General features: G+C 40.7%; 1 protein-coding gene across 1 annotated transcript in view; it reads left to right on the forward strand.

Moving 5' to 3' along the window:
* The window catches only part of Mical (Molecule interacting with CasL), an 83,083-nt gene that overhangs the window by 17,159 nt on the left and 43,623 nt on the right, over window positions 1-22,301 (forward strand). Inside the window, exons 10-13 of the mRNA XM_073965525.1 lie at window positions 5,896-6,391; window positions 6,452-6,567; window positions 6,836-13,420; window positions 14,341-14,499. Of these exons, the coding sequence (XP_073821626.1) occupies window positions 5,896-6,391; window positions 6,452-6,567; window positions 6,836-13,420; window positions 14,341-14,499 (7,356 nt within the window). The remainder of the gene's footprint in view (window positions 1-5,895; window positions 6,392-6,451; window positions 6,568-6,835; window positions 13,421-14,340; window positions 14,500-22,301) is intronic.

Raw genomic sequence — 22,301 nt, forward strand, 5'->3', positions numbered from 1 at the left:
ACTTTATAGGTTCCTATAAAAGCAGACTTTATAGGTTCCTGTAAAGTAGCCTTTATAGGTTCCTATAAATGAGCCTGTATAGGTTCCTATAAGGGAGCCGTAATAGGTTCCTATAAGGCAGTCTCTATGGGTTCCTATAAAGCAACTTTTATAGGTTCCTGTAAACCAGCCTTTATAGGTTCCTATAAAGGAGCCTTTATAGGTTCCTATAAAGGAGCCTTTATAGGTTCCTATAAAGGAGCCTTTATAGGTTCCTATAAAGGAGCCTTTATAGTTTCCTATAAAGAAACCTTTATATGTTTCTATAATGGAGCCTTTATAGGTTCCTATAAAGGAGCCTTTATAGGTTGCCATAAAGGAGCCTTTATAGGTTCCTATAAAGGAGCCTCTATAGGTTCCTATAAAGGAGCCTTTATAGGTTCCTATAAAGGAGCCTTTATAGTTTCCTATAAAGACACCTTTATATGTTTCTATAATGGAGCCTTTATAGGTTCCTATAAAGGAGCCTTTATAGGTTGCCATAAAGGAGCATTTATAGGTTCCTATAAAGGAGCCTCTATAGGTTCCTATAAAGGAGCCTCTATAGGTTCCTATAAAGGAGCCTTTATAGGTTCCTATAAAGTAGCCTTTATAGGTTCGAATAAACCAGCCTTTATAGGTTCCTATAAAGGAGCCTTTACAAGTTCCTATAAAGGAGCCTTTATAGGTCCCTATAAAGGAGCCTTTATAGGTTCCTATAAAGGAGCTTTTATAGGATCCTATAAAGGAGCCTTTATAGGTTCCTATAAAGGAGCCTTTACAAGTTCCTATAAAGGAGCCTTTATAGGTCCCTATAAAGGAGTCTTTATAGGTTCGAATAAACCAGCCTTTATAGGTTCCTATAAAGGAGCCTTTACAAGTTCCTATAAAGAAGCCTTTATAGATCCCTATAAACGAGCCTTTGTATGTTCCTATAACGGAGCCTTTATAGGTTCCTATAAAGGAGCCTTTATAGGTTCCTATAAAAGAGCCTTTATAGGTTCCTATAAGGGAGCCTTTATAGGTTCCTATAAAGCAGCTTTTATAGGTTCCTGTAAAGTAGCCTTTATAGCTTCGTATAAACCAGCCTTTATAGGTTCCTATAAAGGAGCCATTATAAGTTCCTATAACGTAACCTTTATAGCTTCCTATAAAGAAACCTTTATAGGGTCCTATAAAGCAGCTTTTATAGTTTCCTGTAAAGTAGCCTGTATAGGTCCGTATAAACCAGCCTTTATAGGTTCCTATAAAGCAGTCTTTGTAGGTTCCTATAAAGGAGCCTTTATGGGTTCCTATAAAGGAGCCTTTATAGGTTCCTATAAAGGAGCCATTATAAGTTCATATAAAGGAGGCTTTATAGGTTCCTATAGACGAGTACTTATAGGTTCCTATAAAGCAGTCTTTATGGGTTCCTATAAAGCAGTCTTTGTAGGTTCCTATAAAGTAGCCTTTATAGGTTCCTATAAAGGAGCCTTTATGGGTTCCTATAAAGGAGCCTTTATACGTTCCTATAAAGGAGCCTTTATACGTTCCTATAAAGGAGCCTTTATACGTTCCTATAAAGGAACCTTTATCGGTTCCTATAAAGAAGCCTTTTATAGGTTCCTATAAGGCAGTCTTTATAGGTTCCTATAAAGTAGCCTTTTTAGGTTCCTATAAATGAGCCTTTATAGGTTGCTATAAAGGAGCCTTTATAGGTTCTTATAATGGAGCCTTTATAGGTTCCTATAAAGCAGTCTTTATGGGTTCCTATAAAGGAGCCTTTATAGGTTCCTATAAAGGAGCCTTTATAGGTTCTTATAAAGGAGCCTTTATAGCTTCCTATAAAGCAGTCTTTTTGGGTTCCTATAAAGCAGTCTTTATATGCTCCTAAACCTTACCCTTTATAGGCTCCTATATGGTCTTTATGGGTTCCTATAAAGCAGCATTTATAGGTTCCTATAAAGGTGCCTTTATAGGTTCCTATAAAGGCCTTTTATTGTTCCTATAAAGGAACTTTTATAGGTTTCTAAAAGGCAGTCTTTATAGGTTCCTATAAAGTAGCCTTTTTAGGTTCCTATAAATGAGCCTTTATAGGTTCCTATAAAGGAGCTTTTGTAGGTTCCTATAAAGGAGCTTTTATAGGTTCCTATAAAGGAGCCTTTATAGGTTCCTATAAAGGGGCCTTTATAGGTTCCTATAAAGGGGCCTTTATAGTTCCTATAAAGGAGCCTTTATACGTTCCTATAAAGGAGCCTTTATACGTTCCTATAAAGGAGCCTTTATACGTTCCTATAAAGGAGCCTTTATACGTTCCTATAAAGGAGCCTTTATAGGTTCCTAAAAAGGAGCCTTTATAGGTTCCTTTAAAGGAGCCTTTATAGGTTCCTATAAAGGAGCCTTTTTAGATTCTTATAAAGGAGCCTTTATAGGTTCCTATAAAGGAGCCTTTACGGGTTTCTATAAAGGAGCCTTTATAAGTTCCTATAAAGAAACCTTTATAGGTTCCTATAAGGCAGTCTTTATGGGTTCCAATAAAGAAGCCTTTATAGGTTCCTATAAAGGAGCCTTTACAGGTTCCTATAAAGAACCCTTTATAGGTTCCTATAAAGGAGCCTTTATAGGTTCCTATAAGGGAGCCTTTATAGGTTCCTATAAAGGAGCCTTTATAGGTTCCTATAAAGGAGCCTTTTTAAGTTCCTATAAAGGAGCCTTTATAGGTTCCTATAAAGGAGCCTTTATAGGTTCCTATAAAGGAGCCTTTATAGGTTCCTATAAAGGAGCCTTTATAGTTTCCTATAAAGAAACCTTTATATGTTTCTATAATGGAGCCTTTATAGGTTCCTATAAAGGAGCCTTTATAGGTTGCCATAAAGGAGCATTTATAGGTTCCTATAAAGGAGCCTCTATAGGTTCCTATAAAGGAGCCTTTATAGGTTCCTATAAAGGAGCCTTTATAGGTTCCTATAAAGTAGCCTTTATAGGTTCGAATAAACCAGCCTTTATAGGTTCCTATAAAGGAGCCTTTATAGGTTGCCATAAAGGAGCATTTATAGGTTCCTATAAAGGAGCCTCTATAGGTTCCTATAAAGGAGCCTTTACAGGTTCCTATAAAGAACCCTTTATAGGTTCCTATAAAGGAGCCTTTATAGGTTCCTATAAGGGAGCCTTTATAGGTTCCTATAAAGGAGCCTTTATAGGTTCCTATAAAGGAGCCTTTTTAAGTTCCTATAAAGGAGCCTTTATAGGTTCCTATAAAGGAGCCTTTATAGGTTCCTATAAAGGAGCCTTTATAGGTTCCTATAAAGGAGCCTTTATAGTTTCCTATAAAGAAACCTTTATATGTTTCTATAATGGAGCCTTTATAGGTTCCTATAAAGGAGCCTTTATAGGTTGCCATAAAGGAGCATTTATAGGTTCCTATAAAGGAGCCTCTATAGGTTCCTATAAAGGAGCCTCTATAGGTTCCTGTAAAGTAGCCTTTATAGGTTCCCATAAAGGAGCCTTTATAGGTTCATATAAAGGAGCATTTTATGGTTCCTATAAAGAAGCCTTTATAGATTCCTATAAAGGAGCCTTGATAGGTTCCTATAAAGCAGCCTTTACAAGTTCCTATAAAGGAGCCTGTAGAGGAGCTTTTATAGGTTCCTATAAAGGCTGGTTTATACGAACCTACAAAGGCTCCTTTATAGGAACCTATAAAGGCTCCTTTATAGGAACCTATAAAGGCTCCTTTATAGCAACCTATAAAGGCTCCTGTATATGTTCCTATAAAGGAGCCTTTACAGGTTTCTATAAAGGAGCCTTTATAGGTCCCTATAAAGGAGCCTTCACAAGTTCCTATAAAGGAACCTATAAAGGTTCCTATAAGGCAGTCTTTATGGGTTGCTATAAGGCAGTCTTTATGGGTTATTATAAAGGAGCCTTTATAGGTTCCTATAAAGAAACCTTTATAGGTTCCTATTAGGCAGTCTTTATGGGTTCCTATAAAGGAGCCTTTATAGGTTCCTATAAAGGAGCCTTTATAGGTTCCTATAAAGGAGCCTTTATAGGTTCATATAAAGGAGCCTTTTTAGGTTCCTTTAAAGGAGCCTTTATAGGTTCCTATAAAGGAGCCTTTATAGGTTCTTATAAATGAGCCTTTATAGGTTCCAATAAAGGAGCCTTAACAAGTTCCTATAAAGTAGCCTTTTTAGGTTCCTATAAAGGAGCCTTTATAGGTTCCTATAAAGGAGCTTTTATAGGTTGCTATAAGGCGGTCTTTATGGGTTCCTATAAAGGAGCTTTATAGGTTCGTATAAAGTACCCTTTACATGATCCTATGAAGCTGCCTTTATAAATTCCTATAACGTAACCTTTATAGATTCCTTTAAAGAAATCTTTATTGGTTCCTATAAAGGAGCCTTTATAGGTTCCTATATAGAAACCTTTATAGGTTCCTATAAGGCAGTCTTTATGGGTTCCTATAAAGGAGCCTTTATAGGTTCCTTTAAAGGAGCCTTTATAGGTTCCTATAAAGGAGCCTTTATAGGTTCCTATAAAGGAGCCTTTATAGGTTCCTATAAAGGAGCCTTTATAGGTTCCTATAAAGGAGCCTTTACAGGTTCCTATAAAGGAGCCCTTATAGGTTCTATAAAGGAGCCTTTATAGGTTCCTAAAAAGGAGCCTTTATAGGTTCCTATAAAGGAGCCTTTATAGGTTCCTATAAAGGAGCCTTTATAGGTTCCTATAAAGGAGCCTTTATAGGTTCCTATAAAGGAGCCTTTATAGGTTCCTATAAAGGAGCTTTATAGGTTCCTATAAACCAGCCTTTATAGGTTCCTATAAAGGAGCCTTTATATATAATATAATATATAATATAATATAATATAATAATATATAATTGTTCCACAAACATCCCAGGTGGGACAGGGGAGACTTCTCTCATATCAATGAGTGCACCCCGATTCATATTAGCTCAATGATATGGGACCTACTGTTTATCGCCGAGTCCGAACGGCGTGTCTAAGACACCACGTGTAGAGAAGTTGTACAAGGCTGAAATACTCAGAAAATGTCGCCAAAATTACTAAGGGGTATTTTGCCACCGTTGAAAAGTGTTTGATGTTGACTGGCCGGGGAATCGAACCCACGACCTTTAGTGTGCAAGGCGGGTGTGCATACCATTGCACCACGGTGGCACCCAAGGAGCCTTTATAGGATTCTATAAAGGAGCCTTTATATGTTCCTATAAAGGTGCCTTTATAGTTTCCTATAAAGGAGCCTTTATAGGTTCCTATAAAGGAGCCTTTATAGGTTTCTATAAAGGACCCTTTATAGGTTCCTATAAAGCAGCCTTTATAGGTTCCTATAAAGGAGCCTTTATAGGTTCCTATAAAGGAGCCTTTATAGGTTCCTATAAGGCAGTCTTTATGGGTCCCTATAAAGCAGTCTTTATGGGTTTCTATAAAGCAGCCTTTATAGGTTCCTGTAAAGTAGCCTTTACAGGTTCGTATAAACCAGCCTTTATAGGTTCCTATAAAGGAGCCTTTACAGTTTCCTACAGACTAGCACTTATAGGTTCCTATAAAGCAGCCTTTATGGGTTCCTATAAAGCCATCTTTATGGGTTCCTATAAAGCAGCCTTTATAGGCTCCTAAAATGTGCCCTTTATAGGCTCCTATAAGGCGTCCTTTATAGGCTCCTATAAGGTAGGCCCCTATAAAGTAACATTTTTAGGCTCCTATAAAGTATCCTTTATATGTTTCTATGAAGTGTCTTTATAGGCTCCTGTAAGGTAACTTTTATAGGTTCCTATGAAGTAATTTGTATATGCTCCTATAAAATAACCAGGAAATGAACCAACCTCTCTTTACAGTTCGAACTAATTTTTTTTAATTTCTTCTCTGCCTTTTTCAGAAATTAACTGGCCCAGCAAATGAGGCAGCACCCGCCACAGCTGCTGCTACAATGTCAGCAGTAGACCGCTTAACCGGCGAACAAGAGTCAGCCCTAAACAGTGAGTCGGGTGAAGAACCCAAGACACCCGAGAAACGTGGCCCAGTTGATAATGTCAGTAAAATGGAACTACTAGAACGGGGTCAAACGCCCGAACGCATCGAATTTGAAAATACCGATGCCATGTCGGATGGTGAACCCTCCGAGGAACACATAATCGATGAACATGAATGGTCGGGACGTAATTTCTTACCAGAATCTAATAATGATTCAGAATCTGATTTAACAAGCTCTGATGAATCTGACACTGAATCGGATTCAGATATGTTTGAAGAGGCCAATGATTCACCATTGGGGGCACAAACTTTGCAGCTTGCCTCGGAGTGGATTGGTAAACAAAACTATACGGATAGTGATGATTCAGATGATTTTTATGATTCTAGTGAAGGATTGGCGGGTAAGTTTGGGAGATTCTTTTTGTTAAGATTTGAGTGACAATTTTTTTGCTTGTTTCCAGATGATGGCAAAGATGACACTGAGGGCGAGGAATTTGCCAAGGCTCGAGAATTGAGACGTGAGGAGGTTAGATTACCTCCCCTACCACCCAATTTGCCAACAGACACCGAAACTGAGGTAAGTGCGAATTTTGTTTGTTTTTTATGGATTTTGGGAAATTTTAATTTTAATCGAGCCTTTTTTATTTTCTTTAATTATACTTTATCTTTATGCACACACACACACACATACACGAATACAACCTCACATATTTAAACATACTCTTTTATCCTTTATTTCCATTTATCCTTTTTTCATTTCTCACTTTTAATTTCATGTAAATGGTGTTGGGTATCCTTCTTTATGTAAATTTTATTTGAAATTTTAAAAATAATGCAAAAATTAGAATAAATCTTCAAATGAAACCAACGAAAATCTCAACGAAACTAAAGAGTCAACAACGAGTCAGGACAAGGATAAAACAGTTATTAAGGAAGAAAGAACAACGACTAAGGATAAGGAAACACCTATTAAGGAGGTAGAAACAAAGATTCCGGAACAAGAAACAAAGATGCCGGAACAAGAATCAAAGATAAGGGATGCAGCAGAAAAAGAGGACCTTACCCCTGAAAAATCAAAGGACAGTAATGACTCCAAATTATTGGAGATTAAACCCGGTGCTGAAAAACGTAAGGACTCTGCTGGGTCAGATTTATCATTTAAATCCACATCCTCATCATTGAATATGCCTTTAAATGGCCTAGATCAAGGTCCCATGAAAACCACCAAAGCTGATATTGAAAAATTGGAACAAAATTCCGATAATAAATTGAGCAGGGAAATCGATGCCATCAGTGCCAAGCTATACAACTTAAGCAATGTGGTCAAGATGAACAAGGATTTGGATACCATTGCCAAGGAGAATCTCATACAAAGTGATATTTTAAAGAAATTAAGTATGAAAGAGAAATGGTTGGCCGATAATAAGGCAGCCACTGGTGTAGGTGGTGGTAATAGCCCCGCTCCTGCCGCAAACAAATTTGAAGAAAAAATTAATAAATTCAAGGACGATTTGGCGGCCAAGGCAAAGTTTTTGGAACAACAATCTGCATCAGCGGGTGTTGCAGCAAACACCCAAAACAATCCGTATGCCCCCAAATCACAGTTTAAGGATGTTTTAAAGAAGCCGGAAGAGGCTAAGAAGGAGCCTGATAATAAGTTAGAGGAGAAGTCTCAAAAACCCGTCATGGATAGCCGTCAGGTATTGGCCCAAATCAAGGAAATGATCAACAAGGAAAATGAACAATTAAAGGCCAACAAGAAACCCTTGAGTAGGAAAAATAGCTTAAAGGGGGACACGGCTGCCCCCAAAAGTCCTCAACTCCCCAAATCCTCCAAATCAACGGCTGATGTGAATACCAAAATGGAAATTGAAAATATTTTGGGTATTGTTAAGAATATTGAAATTTCCAAGGGCGCCGATAAAGCGAAACCCAAAGAACCAAAGGAACCCCAGGATACGGAATCCTCCACCAAGGATATGGGTAAAATGTTGTATAAAATTGAAACAAAATTCTCACCCAAACCCAACAGGAAAATGTCCGATAAATTGAAGGAAATTGAAACGAAAAACTTCTCCGGTACTTTGGATAGTATCAAATCTCAGATGGTAACACCCACCATAAGTGCCCAACAGGTGCCACCCAATGTAGATCTTTCCAAATATTTTCCCAATCAACAACAAAACAAAGATTCCACCACAAATGTAAATAAAAATCAAAAATCTTTGCAAGAAGTGGATCTATCGAAATATTTCCCCACCAGTCCGGCACCGCAGAGGCGAAGTTCGGTTGTTACCGTGGCCGATAGGTTGAGGAAGAGTCAAACGGAAAAAGCCTTGGATAGTAAGGCAAAAGTGGAAGGTAATAAACCACAACCTCCCAAGAGGCAGAACTCACTGGCAACAGGAGCTTCCAAACAGCAGTTTAGCCTGAAGGACAATCAAATGGATGGGGCTGTGGATATAGAAAAAATAAAACCCAAGGTGGTGACCGTTGCAAATACGCAAGCAAAACCCAAGACAAGCAACACCACTACAGTCCCAGTCTCTGGCAACAAAGCCATAACCACCAACGCTAGCCCGGCATCTAACAACAAAGCCATAACCACCACCACAGCTGTGGCCACAGCCGCGGCCGGTAAAAAGGGCAAAAATGTAAAAATCATTAAGAAAATTGTACGCAAGGGCTCCCTAAAAAAGTCCCCAGCTGCAGCCAAGAAATCGCTCATTCCCCGTGATGAAGATGATTTGATACTCGATGAAATTCTGCAAAATCAAAGTGATGAAATGCGTTCGCCCAGTCTGGAATATCAACAGCTCTTTCAAGAAGAAAGATCACCCAGTGACGATTTGTCGGATAAAATTGAACATATCCTAGAAGAGACGGGCATAGATTTGGGGCTGGCAAAGAAAAAAGCCTCACCTGCAAGTAATCGGAAAAAGTTACTTAAAGCCAAATCCTTGGGTGAGGGTGAAATGCATTTGCCGCGTAAAAATAGCCTGGACAAAGAATCACCGCACAAGGAGGAAGGTGATTTGCCAAGTGGTGTCCAGAATATACTCAAACGTTTTGAGTCCATGAGTTCAGTGTCCAATGCTGCCGAACCAAATTTCAAATTGCGGCGCATGGAATCCTCCACAAGCAACTTGAATAAATCCAAAGAATCCATTGTCTCTAGGGAATCGGATAGTTTTAGTGATTTGGAAAAGACCATGGAGTATTTGAAATCTGAATGGCGTAATGAGGCCACCAATTTTTTGCAAAAGAAAAGGACAGATTTTCAAAAGACACATAACCTCAATAAAAAGAATAACAAAGAGGAGGAAGAGGTGGCGGCGCCAAGTATGCCCATGATGAATGGCCAGCCAAATGTTTTTAGCAATTCAAAATATGCCAAATTCTTTGGTTTCAAACAAAAAAGTCCTGAAAGGACCCAGAAAGCGCAGCTGAAAACTCCACAACGTAAGGTGGTGGATAAGTCACCGGAGAAGCGTAAATCTCCATTGAAAAAGAAGTTGCACAAATCTCCCGAAAAGAAGCTAAAGAAACCATCGCCTTCTCCACCCAAGGAAATGGCCAAGAAAGTTCCCCCACCCCAGCAGAAGCCCATAGTTTATGCCTCTTTGGAGGAATTGGCTTTGGTGAGTGTTAGTGGGGATGTGAGTAAAACGAAAGGGCAAGAGGTACAAGAGAAGCTTCTTACAAACAAGGAAGAAACGGATTCCCAACCCAAAAGTCCAAAAGCAACTAAAGAAGATACCTTAGTAACCATTAATAATGAAAAGTCGGAGGATACACCTATGGATACTGCTGCAACAGCCAACAGGCCCTACAAGCAATCCATTAGCATTGAGTTAAAGCCCCATGAGCCCAAAGAAGCTGAAGTATCTCCGGACGTCATGAAGATGGAAACAGAAAATTCCCCGAAGCCAGGTCTGAAAAGCAATTCCATTAATATTGAATTGAAACCTTCAGGAGAAACACAAGCGGAAGAAACTTCTGAAAATGCTCTCATAACTGCTTTGAATAATTTGGATACAACGACTCAAGCTGCAGCTAACCTAGCAGCCGTTTCTCTAAACAAAAATGAATCGCGGAATATTGATTTGAAACCCTCGTTCAATACCATTAATTCTACCTCAAACTTAGCTTTCGTTGACTTAAACAAAAATGAATCTCGGAATATTGATTTGAAACCCTCGTTTAACAATATTGAGTCCTCCTCATCATCCTCTTCAACAGCTAGAAGGGAAGATGATATTCCCCAGAATTTGGATACAAAGCCTCAAACACCATCCGGCCTAACTTCTGTTGCTTTAAACAAAAATCAGTCCCACAATATTGATTTGAAACCAACGACTGAAAACATTGCCGCCACCGCTGCCGCTTCATCATCACCGAGTGACACTGTTGTTGTTACACCCCCCAAACGCCCCTTGGTGGAAGATATACGCAATTTACCCAAAACCGGCTGTGACAAATCTTCATTAAATAGTTCTCGGCGCAGTTCCTTGGCCAGTTTACAATCGCGACGCCAATCCAACGTTTCCATGGGTGGTGGTGAGATCACCATTGACAACTTGGATTCTCTATTAGATCCCTCCGATTTACTAGAGGATAAGAACATATTGCTCAATGAACATTTCGATGAGGATTCCCTGTGTACCTCCATTAGCAAAAGTCCCAGTGTGGCACCGGTAACAGTACAAATGCGTGGCTCATCCGAAGATGATAGTATAGAGAATTTATTTAGTCAATTTTCCGATGAAATGTTGGTCAATGTGGAATTTGATTCCAATGATGAGTTAATTGAAATTATACCTCTCAATGAGGAGGAGGAGGTGGAGACACTCGAAGGGGAAGAGAAAAAGCCACACGAAGAACAAGAAGAACAGGTTATCCACTATGTTGTCAAAACTCCTCCCCGGCTTGATGTGCCTCTGCAAGTTCCCACCGGTGGTAATAACAACTTCCCCTGTAGGCCAAAACGTAGACAAAAAAGCACTTCATCTTCCAGTGAATCAACACCACCCTTGGCACCTCAACGCCTCAAAAAGAAACTTTCCAAGCTCTCACCCAGTAATATGCCACCATCAGTGCAAGATGTTATGCAGGAGGTGTGTAAATCAAGGCAAGTGGAACCCCCCGCCATGCCTTTGGAGGCTGATAAACCCTTAAAATTTCCTCGTCTTATTGATGAGGATGAGATTTTAATAGAAGATTCTCCAATTGCCAGTAAATTATTTACCCATGACATTTACAACAAGGATCCCATGATAAACAAGGTGGTCTCTGGGTCCAGGGGATCCCTGGTAATGGAGGATGGCAACAGCAAAAATAGCACACAGGTGCCCAACATACAAATAACTCCCAACATTGTTAATGATGGCTTTGGTTATGGTCCCAATAGGCAAACGGAAAATGTGGCTGAGTTCACCAAGGTTTTGAAACCCATTGAAAATCCCCCACAAAAGGAGGAGGAGGAAGTGGAAAAACCACCAACCACAGTTAAGGCAGATATGGTAGACACTGCGGTGGGCAGTGAAGACAAAAATCAAGGCCTCAAAGCCAAGGCCCCTTCCTTGGAATGGAACATGGAAATGATGCCCAACAGCCCCATGCCCAAACACAAAGCCTTGCCAAAACATTTACAAAAAGATTTGGGCTCCCTAGAGAGCCTAACGGAAACGGAAAAAACCTCCTCCGATTGGAATATGGAAATGTTGCCACGCAGTCCCATGCCTCAGAGAAAATTTAAGGAGGACATCAAGGAAGAAGCCGCCGCACCTCAACGGAAGTTTAAGGATGAAATAAGGGAAGAAGAAGAAAAACAAAAAGCCCTAGAAAAGTCGCTTCGCAGAGATTCCAATTCATTGTTGAGAGAAAAATCCCCCACTTCCTCCATAAAAATCCTAAATACCATTGGTCTAACCTCCGAGGGTTCCGAAAAGCGATTAATTGAAGAATTCGAGTTGGAAAGGCGCCAGGCTTTGATACAACGTGACAAGGACTATAATGTCAATGAGAAACCTCTGGAAATCAAACCACCACGCAAGGGCAGTGGTTCCAGCAGTGGTAGTGGGAATTCCAACAAAATTCTAACTCCCAGTACGCCTCGGCCCCATGATTCACGACGCAGTTCGGTACAAAGTTCCGCCGGCGGCAATCGTGGTGGCACCCCACCCATGACAAAAACCTTGGAATTCCCCTCCCCCGCCCAGACAGCACAATCCTCACGTCGTAGCTCATTTGCATTTATAGAATTGTTGGACAATAAACCCATTATTGCTCCAATGCCCAAGAAATTGGATCTACCCAAATTGGAAGATGAAAAACTACAACCCGACAATTTAAAGGGAGAAATTAACGAGGAAGCCAACAATCGGCCTTGGCCTAAACCCCAAACAGAGGAGGATGAGGAGGAGCAGGAAGAACAAGAAAATGAGGAAGACAATTCAACAAAAGCCGTGGAATATGCCAATTTAACAATGGACCCAAATGCACCCAAACGCCAATGGCCAGATGGTCATACCGTATTTGAAAAAAGCAAAAACAACAAACCCTCTCGGTTTCTTAAACCTCGTTCCGAGACACCGGAATCGAGACACAATGCCAATGAATTGGATTGGGAATCTATGGGCCGTAAACCGGCCTCAAAGTCCATTACAGATTTAAGTAAGCTTAGCCAGCCTTATAGTTCCAATCATTCTTTGGCCACAACATCAGGGCCAGCTGCCACTGGACGTAACCAAATGTCCCTGTCCAGTAATGAGAGTGAATTTGAAATGCCAAGGTATAATAAATCTTCAACGCCTCAAAGGCCGGCAAGACATCAACGTCCCACTACTACAACAACAACATCCCCAATGGTACCACAATCATCTGCCGCCATGGATGCCAGTACCCAATTGCTCTTGGAACGCAGCAAACGTTTGCATGATCGTAAACGGGATTTTGTCAATGAAAGAGTTGTGGAACGTAATCCCTATATGAAGGAGGTAATTGCAGCCGAGAGGAGGAACTCTTTGGGAGGAGGAGATCTTTACGCCAGCAACAAATATCTCTCAGACGATGATGAAGATGACGATCTAACCACTCCCACATATCGTTCACGTCCTACCTACAGCAGCGCCACAAACTCTTCTAGTCGTTTTCCCAGCTCTCGTGCCCTGGGAAGATCATATAATACCTCAACTTATGATTATGTACCAATATATGCAGATACCTCCAGTTCCTTGTATGGCAGCAGTCGCCGCTTGCCCACAACATCGTTAACCAATAACTATACTTCACCATATAAATCGCCCTACACCACCAGCAATTTGGGTTATGGACGTTCTTCCTATCTCAATGATCTAACAAGTCGGCGTTCGCCCTCACAATATAGAGAAAGAACAACTGGAACGGGAATAGGGACAGATGATCAATGTGTTATATCTTAAAAATATTGTAATAAGTCAACCAACCAACGAACCAACACCAGTCAGCTTAAAAGAATTAGAACCTAGTTAAACAACAAAAAACAATCCTTACATCCCACATCCACAGTCCAGAACAAACAATCCATAATAATACCTCTCCAAAAGAATCCCTTCCAACAACCAACATAAAAGGTGTGGCATAAATGAGATTTCCAAAACAAAAAGTAACGCTAAGCCCTTTCTTTTGATGAGCGCTTCAATCCTCACCACCACCTCTATCATCACCTACTACTACTTCTACCGCCCGCCACTGCTTCCCAACAGAAGTATTTAATAATTCAAACAAGAGGAGAGGGCTGGTGATATTGTGTTAAATGTTTTATGCCTATTAAAACTGCACTCTCTGGGTACGATCTTTAAAGGTAAACAAAATTCTCTAATAAAGTGTTCTCCCCCTTTAAAAAAAGGCCCCACACAAAAACAAATGCCCTAACTGTTGTTGTAACTGCCAGGCCAACAAAAAACAATGCTGTTCTAACCTCACTTACCACCAACAAAAGAAACCGCTGTTGCTGTTAATGCTGCTGTTAAATGTTTTTTTAATCGCCCCTTTTTGGGACATTTATTTGTTTTTACCAAAAACCTAACCTCAAATTTTTTCAAATGTTTTTTGTCCCACATACAAGTGTACAAATTAAGCGTTTTTTTAAACTAATGCCTTCGTTCTCATACCTTTTTGGATCGTACCTAAAAAGGATGTTTTTTTATAAATGTTTTTTGTTATTTTTTTTTTTCTTAACTTCTTTTGTTATTTTCTTCTAATTTGTGTTCTTTTTTAAGCATGTCGTTTTTCTCTTTCTTTGTAATGTTGTTTTTGTTTTCTTCATTCTAAATTTTTTTTCTAATGATTTTTGTTGTTATCCTTTTAGGTCCAAAGTGATACAGATACCTCTACATCCGACGAATTGGAACATAATTCAGCTACCGAAATATCCACCGATTCGGAGTTTGATAACGATGAGCTAATACGCAGTGCTCCCAAGATCTTTATCGATGATACCCATTTGAGAAAACCCACTAAAGTTCAGGTTAGTATGCTGTTTCATCGTTAGAGATTCCTGGCTATTAGATAAGATTTACAGTGTTATCGTGTCCACCAACCGTAAAATTTTTTATAGCTTTATGTTGGATGCATGGACTTGGCCACGAAAAACTTTATATTATTGTAAACAGGTCAACAAGAAGTACCTTCGGTAAAATTTTCAAAGTTAACGGTGCTTAAACATTTGTGGAACTTGATGAAGTTTGTATCTGAGCATAGTCATTAACTCATCGTTAACCGCGATAATAGTTCCTGAAGCCTGTAAAATGGACGGTGTGGTCCCCTTACTGAAACATGGCAAGGATGACAGCCAAGGTGAATCGATCTCACTTTTGTTACTAGTAGCAAAGTGTAGTATCCAGTTGTAGATCATCAACACGGGTTCCGGAAGCAGCATAGTACCACAGCAGCACTACACGCCATTTCTGCACATATTAGCCGAGGTCTCAACCAGAACATGACGTGCCAAAGAACAATGATGGTAGCATTGACTTTACTAAAGCTTTAGATACGAAGGGCTCTGAAGAACCTTCTGGCCTAGGCAACACACAGTGTCGTCAGGCGTCTTTTTTCGAATTCGAATTATTCCATTTGTAATTCGAAATACTCCATTTGTAATTCGAATTATTCTATTTGTAATTCGAATTATTCCATTTGTAATTCGAATTATTCCATTTGAAAATCGTATTATTCCATTTGCAATTCGAATTATTCCATTTGAAATTCGAATTATTCCATTTGTAATTCGAATTATTCCATTTGAAATTCGAATTATTCCATTTGTAATTCGAATTATTTTATTTGAAAATACACATAAAATCATTCGAATTACAAATGGAATAATTCGAATTTCAAATGGAATATTTCGAATTACAAATGGAATAATTCGAATTGCAAATGGAATAATTCTAATTTCAAATGGAATATTTCGAATTACAAATGGAATAATTCGAATAACAAATGGAATAATTCAAATTTCAAATGGAATATTTCGAATTACAAATGGAATAATTCGAATTGCAAATGGAATAATTCGAATTACAAATGGAATTCTCGAATTACAAATAAAATGTTACGAATTACAAATAGAATTCTCGAATTACAATTAAAATAATTCGAATTACATCTGAAAATGGTGTAGAACGATTCGTCTTCTTTATGCGTTCTTCGAATTCCTCAAAAGACTTCAGGCAAACAAATAGTAGTGTAATGCTCAGAATTAACCGTCCTACATTTCTCAAGCCGTATAGTCGCCACACGATCAGTTTTGCCGAAGAAACATGCGACCATTTGTTTCGAAGGTCTTCTTCCATGAATTTTTTATACCCTCAGCATTTATGCTAACGAGGGTATATACACTTTCATACGGGCAAAATGTGCCTCATCGAAATAATGGTTTTAGACCCCAAGTATGTTTGGACGAAATGTGTTTCAGACAATTTGGAGTCGATTGAGCAATGTCCGTCCGTCTGGCTGGCTGGAGCGCACGATAACTCTCGAACGCATGAACCGATTCGGTTCAAATTATGGCTTTCGTAATATTTTGCCCAAACTTAGTTTAAGTTCGAAGATGGGCTATATCGGTCCACTCCTTCTGGTACCTCCCCCACAAAAGTTCGAAAATGTTCGGAAACGATAACTCTTGAAGGGAGTAACCGATTTGGTCCATACTTTGCACATCGTAAAATGTGTACCAGACTAAGATACTGTTTCAATATAGACTCAATCGGCCCACTCCTTCGAGTACCTCCCACACAAAAATTCGGAAAAGTTCAGTTTAGGGCCATCTCTCGAATCGCTCTGAGTTTTGTTTTAGCTACTTGTATTCACTGCCCTTCATATGACGGTACAAGTTTCATTAGGGGCAAGTCCATACTTCCTGAGAAAATAGTCTGAAAGTTGCAAAAAACCCCTATGACACCATGTGGGGAGGTTGGAGCGCAAGATAACCCTAGAACGGATGTGCCGATTCGGTCCAAAATTTGGCCATAGTAATATTTTGTCCAAACATGGTTTAAAATCGAAGATAAGCCATATCGGTCCACTCCTTCAGGTACCTCCCCCACAAAAGTTCAAAAATGTTCGGAAAAAATTGTTGGTACGGTAACTCTTGAAGAGAGTGGCCGAATTGGTCCATACTTTACACATCCTAATATATCTACTAGATATAGATCAGGTTCAAATATGGACTATATTTGTCCACTCCATCCGGTACCTCCCACACAAAATTTCGGATAAGATCACTTTAAGACCTGATATCGAATCACTTTGATTTGTGTTGAAGCAACTTGCATTCGCTGCCTCAATTACGATGGCAAAAGTTTTTTTAGTGGCAAGTCCATACTTCTTGAGCAAACAAACCTATGGCACCATATGTTGTGGCTGGAGATCCACTTCCATAACGGTCAATGTCGATCCATTTCTTTTAGTATCTCCTCCGCAAAACTTTTGATCTTTAATCCTAATCATTCGTCGGTTCAAACGCCCAAAATTTTTAAAACCCCCTAAATACATACGTATTTTGGAAAAAATTTGTTTCAATATACACAGGCTGAGGGTATATCTCTGTCGGCAAATCCGACTGATACTTTTTTACTTGTTATTTTGAAAGTTTGACAGTTTTTAGCCTAAGCGCACTCAGGACAGTTTGACATTCGACCATGTGTTGGGTTGTTTTCAGCCGCTTAATTGAGACACCTCCAAAACATGGTTTTTGAACGCTTTTACAGCATCTTCTGGCGACGAATATCGTTGACCATGCTTCTTTTTCTTGATGTGCTGCAATCAAATGAAGTCATTGGATCCCTAGTCAGGGCTGTACGGCGCATGACCCATCAATTCCACGTTTTGCCCGGTCAAACAGGCGCTGGTTTGAATCGATGTGTGAGAGCTCGCATTGTCATGATGCAGAACGATTCGTCTTCTCTTGTTTGTTTTTCGAATTCCTCAGGAGACTTAAGGCAACAAATTGTAGTGTAATGCTCAGAATTAACCGTCCTACCTTTCTAAAGCCGTATAGTAGCCACACGGTCAGTTTTGCCGAAGAAACTGGCGACCATTTGCTTCGAAGGTCTTCTTCCATGAACATTTTTTTTTTTTTTTTTTTTGATTTGGCTCAATTTAGAAGACCTAAACGATCCATTCCAATTTTGTTTCGGGCTCCTAATCATAGATTTAAGATTAGTCGTTTGTGACGATCTTATAAACGTCTTTTGAAGCACAAGGACCGCTTTTATTTACTATTTTTTTACACCCTCTTTTTGAGCGATTGTCCAATTTTGCTGGATCCAGCGAGAAAAAAACCCATTTTTGCGGCCAGGTGTTCATGCATTATCAAATCTTTGTTGGTGGAAGAAATGCCCAAGTATGCCTCTATCTCACGGTACATAACATGGTGATCTTGCATTATCCGTCCACGCACGGCTTAATTTTTCTTGCACAACGACCGATTTTGGGCGACCCTCACGACCTTCGTTTTTTTTTTGCGAGAGTCGGCCACGATTGAATTCATGAAACCAGTTTTTGATAGTGATACAGGATGGTCATTTGTCGACATACAAAGATTTAATTTGATCGATGCACTCTTGCCGTGATTATCCATGTCGAAAGTTGTGAAAAATTGTAGGACGAAATTGTTCACAAGTAAATTCCATTTTTTTTTTTTTTTTTTGCAAAGTGATTTTTTCAAGTCAATGTAAACAACACAATACATGGTCGTATGTCAGAATGTCCTGAGAGCACGCTTGGGCTAAAAACTGTCAAACTTTCCATAGAAAATGTCAAATGACGCCTGACGACACTGAGTGTTGCCTAGGCCAGAAGGTTTTTAGTGTTCCTCGTACGGTTAGCCATGCAATGCTGTTCGAAAATTTCGAGAATACTACCTTCCGGCCTTATTTGAAACGTAGGGTAGATTTTCAGATTGTAGCAGTGGTGTTGTTGTAACAGTGTTTATTATTGTATGTTTGCGTGTTCGTTGTTCTTCTCAATCTGGCTCTGGGTCTTCTCCAGTTCCAGGAAAGTGGCTGCTTCGATGTGATGTAACCACAGATCCTCTGGAATTAGATGAGTAGGCTTGGCAGGGTAGTTGAAAAGGTGCAGTGTGTTATGCGGGTCCATGCCGTAGGCTGGGCAGATGTTTTGCACGGTCCGATCGATCTTTGCCCTATAAGAATTTAGGGGACTGCAATATCCCGAGCGAAGTTGAACCAAAACTAATCTGGGGTGTCGTGGCAGCTAACGCTCCTCAGCTGCGATTGATGGGGGATATACCGGAGTACTTTATTCACACTATATTTGCTTATAGCCCTAGCAACTGCATCCGTGTGAATACTATTTAAGCCTGCTTGATATGCCTGTTGATTTAGGGGTTATCTCCTGTATCGTTGGAACTCTTCCTCTAGAACGTGGATATCCTCCTTGATGTCCCTGGGTGCGTCGGGCATACCCGATTGATATGGCTCTCACGGTAACACCCGAGCAAGTATTGCAACGAAAGCACATCATTGTGTTGCTGTACTGGAACATCTTTGCCTCCTCATGTAGATGGTCCACTGAAGATATGAGGAGGCACACTGTTGCTGTTCTAAGGGCGGCATTCTGACAAGTTTGAATCTTATTCCATTGCGTATCACTTACATTCGCTTACCACAAACCGACCTATCTATCGCGTTATATGTGGTCAACAAGGTTTCTTTATCTGCACCCCAAGTGCTGCCAGCTAAGGATTTGAGGACCTTGTTCCTACTTTTCAGTTTGTCGCAGATAGCAGTGGCGTGAGCGCACGACTTGAAAGTAGTGTCAAATGTGACCCCATAAATTTTGGGGCAGTTTGTGGTCGGAATTCTGCTACCGTCGACCACGACATTCAATTCTCTACCAAACTGCGCTGTCCATGTAGTGAACAGAGTGGCGTTTAGGGAGCTCGAAGTCCAAGACAAATATTCTTTAATAAATCCACGTTTAGGGAGCTCGAAGTTCAAGAAAAATATTCTTTAATAAATCCACGTTTAGGGAGCTCGAAGTTCAAGAAAAATATTCTTTAATAAATCCACGTTTAGGGAGCTCGAAGTTCAAGAAAAATATTCTTTAATAAATCCACGTTTAGGGAGCTCGAAGTTCAAGAAAAATATTCTTTAATAAATCCACGTTTAGGGAGCTCGAAGTCCAAGAAAAATATTCTTTAATAAATCCACGCCTAGAGACCTCCAAGTCCAGGAAAAAATCCTTTAATAAATCCACGCCTAGAGACCTCCAAGTCCATGAAAAAAATCCTTTAATAAATCCACGCCTAGAGACCTCCAAGTCCATGAAAAAAATCCTTTAATAAATCCACGCCTAGAGACCTCCAAGTCCATGAAAAAATCCTTTAATAAATCCACGCCTAGAGACCTCCAAGTCCATGAAAAAAATCCTTTAATAAATCCACGCCTAGAGACCTCCAAGTCCATGAAATCTGCATATTCCTCGAATGGAAAAAGGTGGTAAGATCGGTTAAATAGTTGTTCAGTCTCTCACAGATGTCATCAGGGAAGGTACCTGACGCCAAGATCGTACAATCATCCGCATACGTTACGATCTCGATGCCGTCTGGAGGGGCGAAATACAGGAGAGCTAGGGGTTAAACAGTTCCGGAGATATTACCCCAACTTGGGGAACTCCCTGTTTCACTCTACGGGGTTTGGACTTCTTGTTCCTGAATTCCACGTACGACTGGCGTCCACACATATAGTTGACTATTCAACGTTTCAAGCTTGGCCGGAGGGTTGTCTACTCAATGTCCTCAAACAGCGTGGAGTGCCTGACTGTATCAAAGGCTTTTGATAAGTCAAGCGCCACCATCACTGTTCTATCACACGGCTGTCTCTGCTTGAGTCTTTGACAAATATATGTGGAGATGGCGTGCAGCGCTGTTGTCGTGCTGTGCTGCTTACGGAATCCATGCTGATGATCAGCAACTTGATAGCTGTTTCTGATACTGGGCGGGACTAAGGCCTCAAGGGTCGACAAAAGCGAAATCGGCCTGTACCATTCACTTTTGCTAGCATCCTTGCAGGGCTTCCGTAGTGGGACCACCCTGCGCATTTTCCAGACTTCGGGAACAATGAGGGTGGCTAGCGACAAGTTGAGAACTTTAGTGAGATACTCCACGCCCGGCTCATCCAGCTGATTCAGCATTACCGTGGAGATTCCATCAGGGCCCAACGCTTTGGATGATTTAGCGTTTCTGATGGCATTCGCAAAATCATCCATTGTAAACTGTGGTGGTTCATCCTCGGCAGGAAGAGATCTGATGCGACGTAATACTCTCCTCTTCGCCCTGTCACTCTCGATTGAAATAACTTGCGCACCTCTTCGGGCCAGTCAACGTAACGTCGCCAAATGTGACTGAGATCCTATCTTCTATCCTTCCCGGGTTCGAGAGTGACTTAAACGTTGCCCACAATTAACTTATACCGGCTGCAATGTTGCAACTCTTCTTATGATTTAACCACTTGTTCCGCTTATGTTCGCCGACCAGCCTGTTAACTTCTAGTGTCAGCTCCCAGACTCTGGGGTCGTTGGGGTTGGCTCGACGAAGCTTATCACGCTCATTTGCTAATTCCGTCGCCTTTGCTGGGAAATTTGGTCTTACTTCCGGCATTCGACCAGCAGGTATATGACGAGCGGTTGCAGCAGCAGTGATGATGTCTCGGAACGTCCTTTCTGCTACCCGAACATCAGAACAATTGGGTAGTTCTCTGAAGCGGTTATTGGTGAACTCTCTGAAACTCGGCCAATCAGCTTTCTTATGATTGACGAAAGTGCGGCATTCAGAGGTGATGAAATCGGGTGGTCTGCTAATGGGGACAATTATGGGGTGAAGGTTTGATCCAGGGGAAATGACGGATTGCCAGGTGACGTCATTTGTCAGACCAGGAGACACGATGGTTATGTCAGGCGAACTGTGACACTCTCCTCTAATTCTGGTAGGGGCGCCCTCATTGACCGTGCAAAACGTAGAGCTATCAATCTACTCAGCCAGCGCTGTACCTCTTTGGTCGTTTCCGAGGGCCGAATGCCACATCTCATGATGCGCATTAAAGTCCTCCAGTATCAGACGATTATGACCTTCCAAAAGCGCGCTAATGTCAGACCCGTAATCTGAGATACAGCTATTTCTCGGCGGAATGTATACGTTCAGCAACTCTATCTCGGCAGTTCCACACCTGACTGCTACCCCCATACATTCCATGTACGGGTCATTAGAGACAGGCTCAAACGAGATAGGTCTGTATTGGACAGACTGGTGCAATAGGAAAGCTAATCGCCCACCTCCATTTCTGGTGCGATCCTTCCTTAACACGTTGTAGCCATCACAACGTTGTAAGCTACAGTTTTTGTTAAGCTTGGTTTCTTGCACCGCCGCGACCTTGATGCTCTTCCGACTCATGAAATCTACTATTTCCTCGATCTTACATCGGAGTCCATTGCAATTAAATTGCAAAATGGATGCATTTTCTGGGATTGGGACAACAACGGCTGGTGTTAAAGCATGCAGCAACATAGTCCCTGTCGTAGTCCCTCAGGTGGACAAGTCCAGAGCAACCCCTTAGATGCACCTGCTCCTGACATCTATTGCATGTCACCGAATGTTGGATATGGGTGAAGATGCGAATGTGACACAAATAAATTGGTCCTGGGTGTTCCTCCGTCCCGGCACAGACCAAAAGAATTCGGAGCAGGCATTCCGGGTTATGCTGCTCCCAACACAGAAAAACGAAACAAATACGAACACATGTACACTGA

This window comes from Musca autumnalis, unplaced genomic scaffold (assembly GCF_047663935.1).
Source record: "Musca autumnalis isolate F117 unplaced genomic scaffold, ASM4766393v1 scaffold_1, whole genome shotgun sequence".
Taxonomy (NCBI): domain Eukaryota; kingdom Metazoa; phylum Arthropoda; class Insecta; order Diptera; family Muscidae; genus Musca; species Musca autumnalis.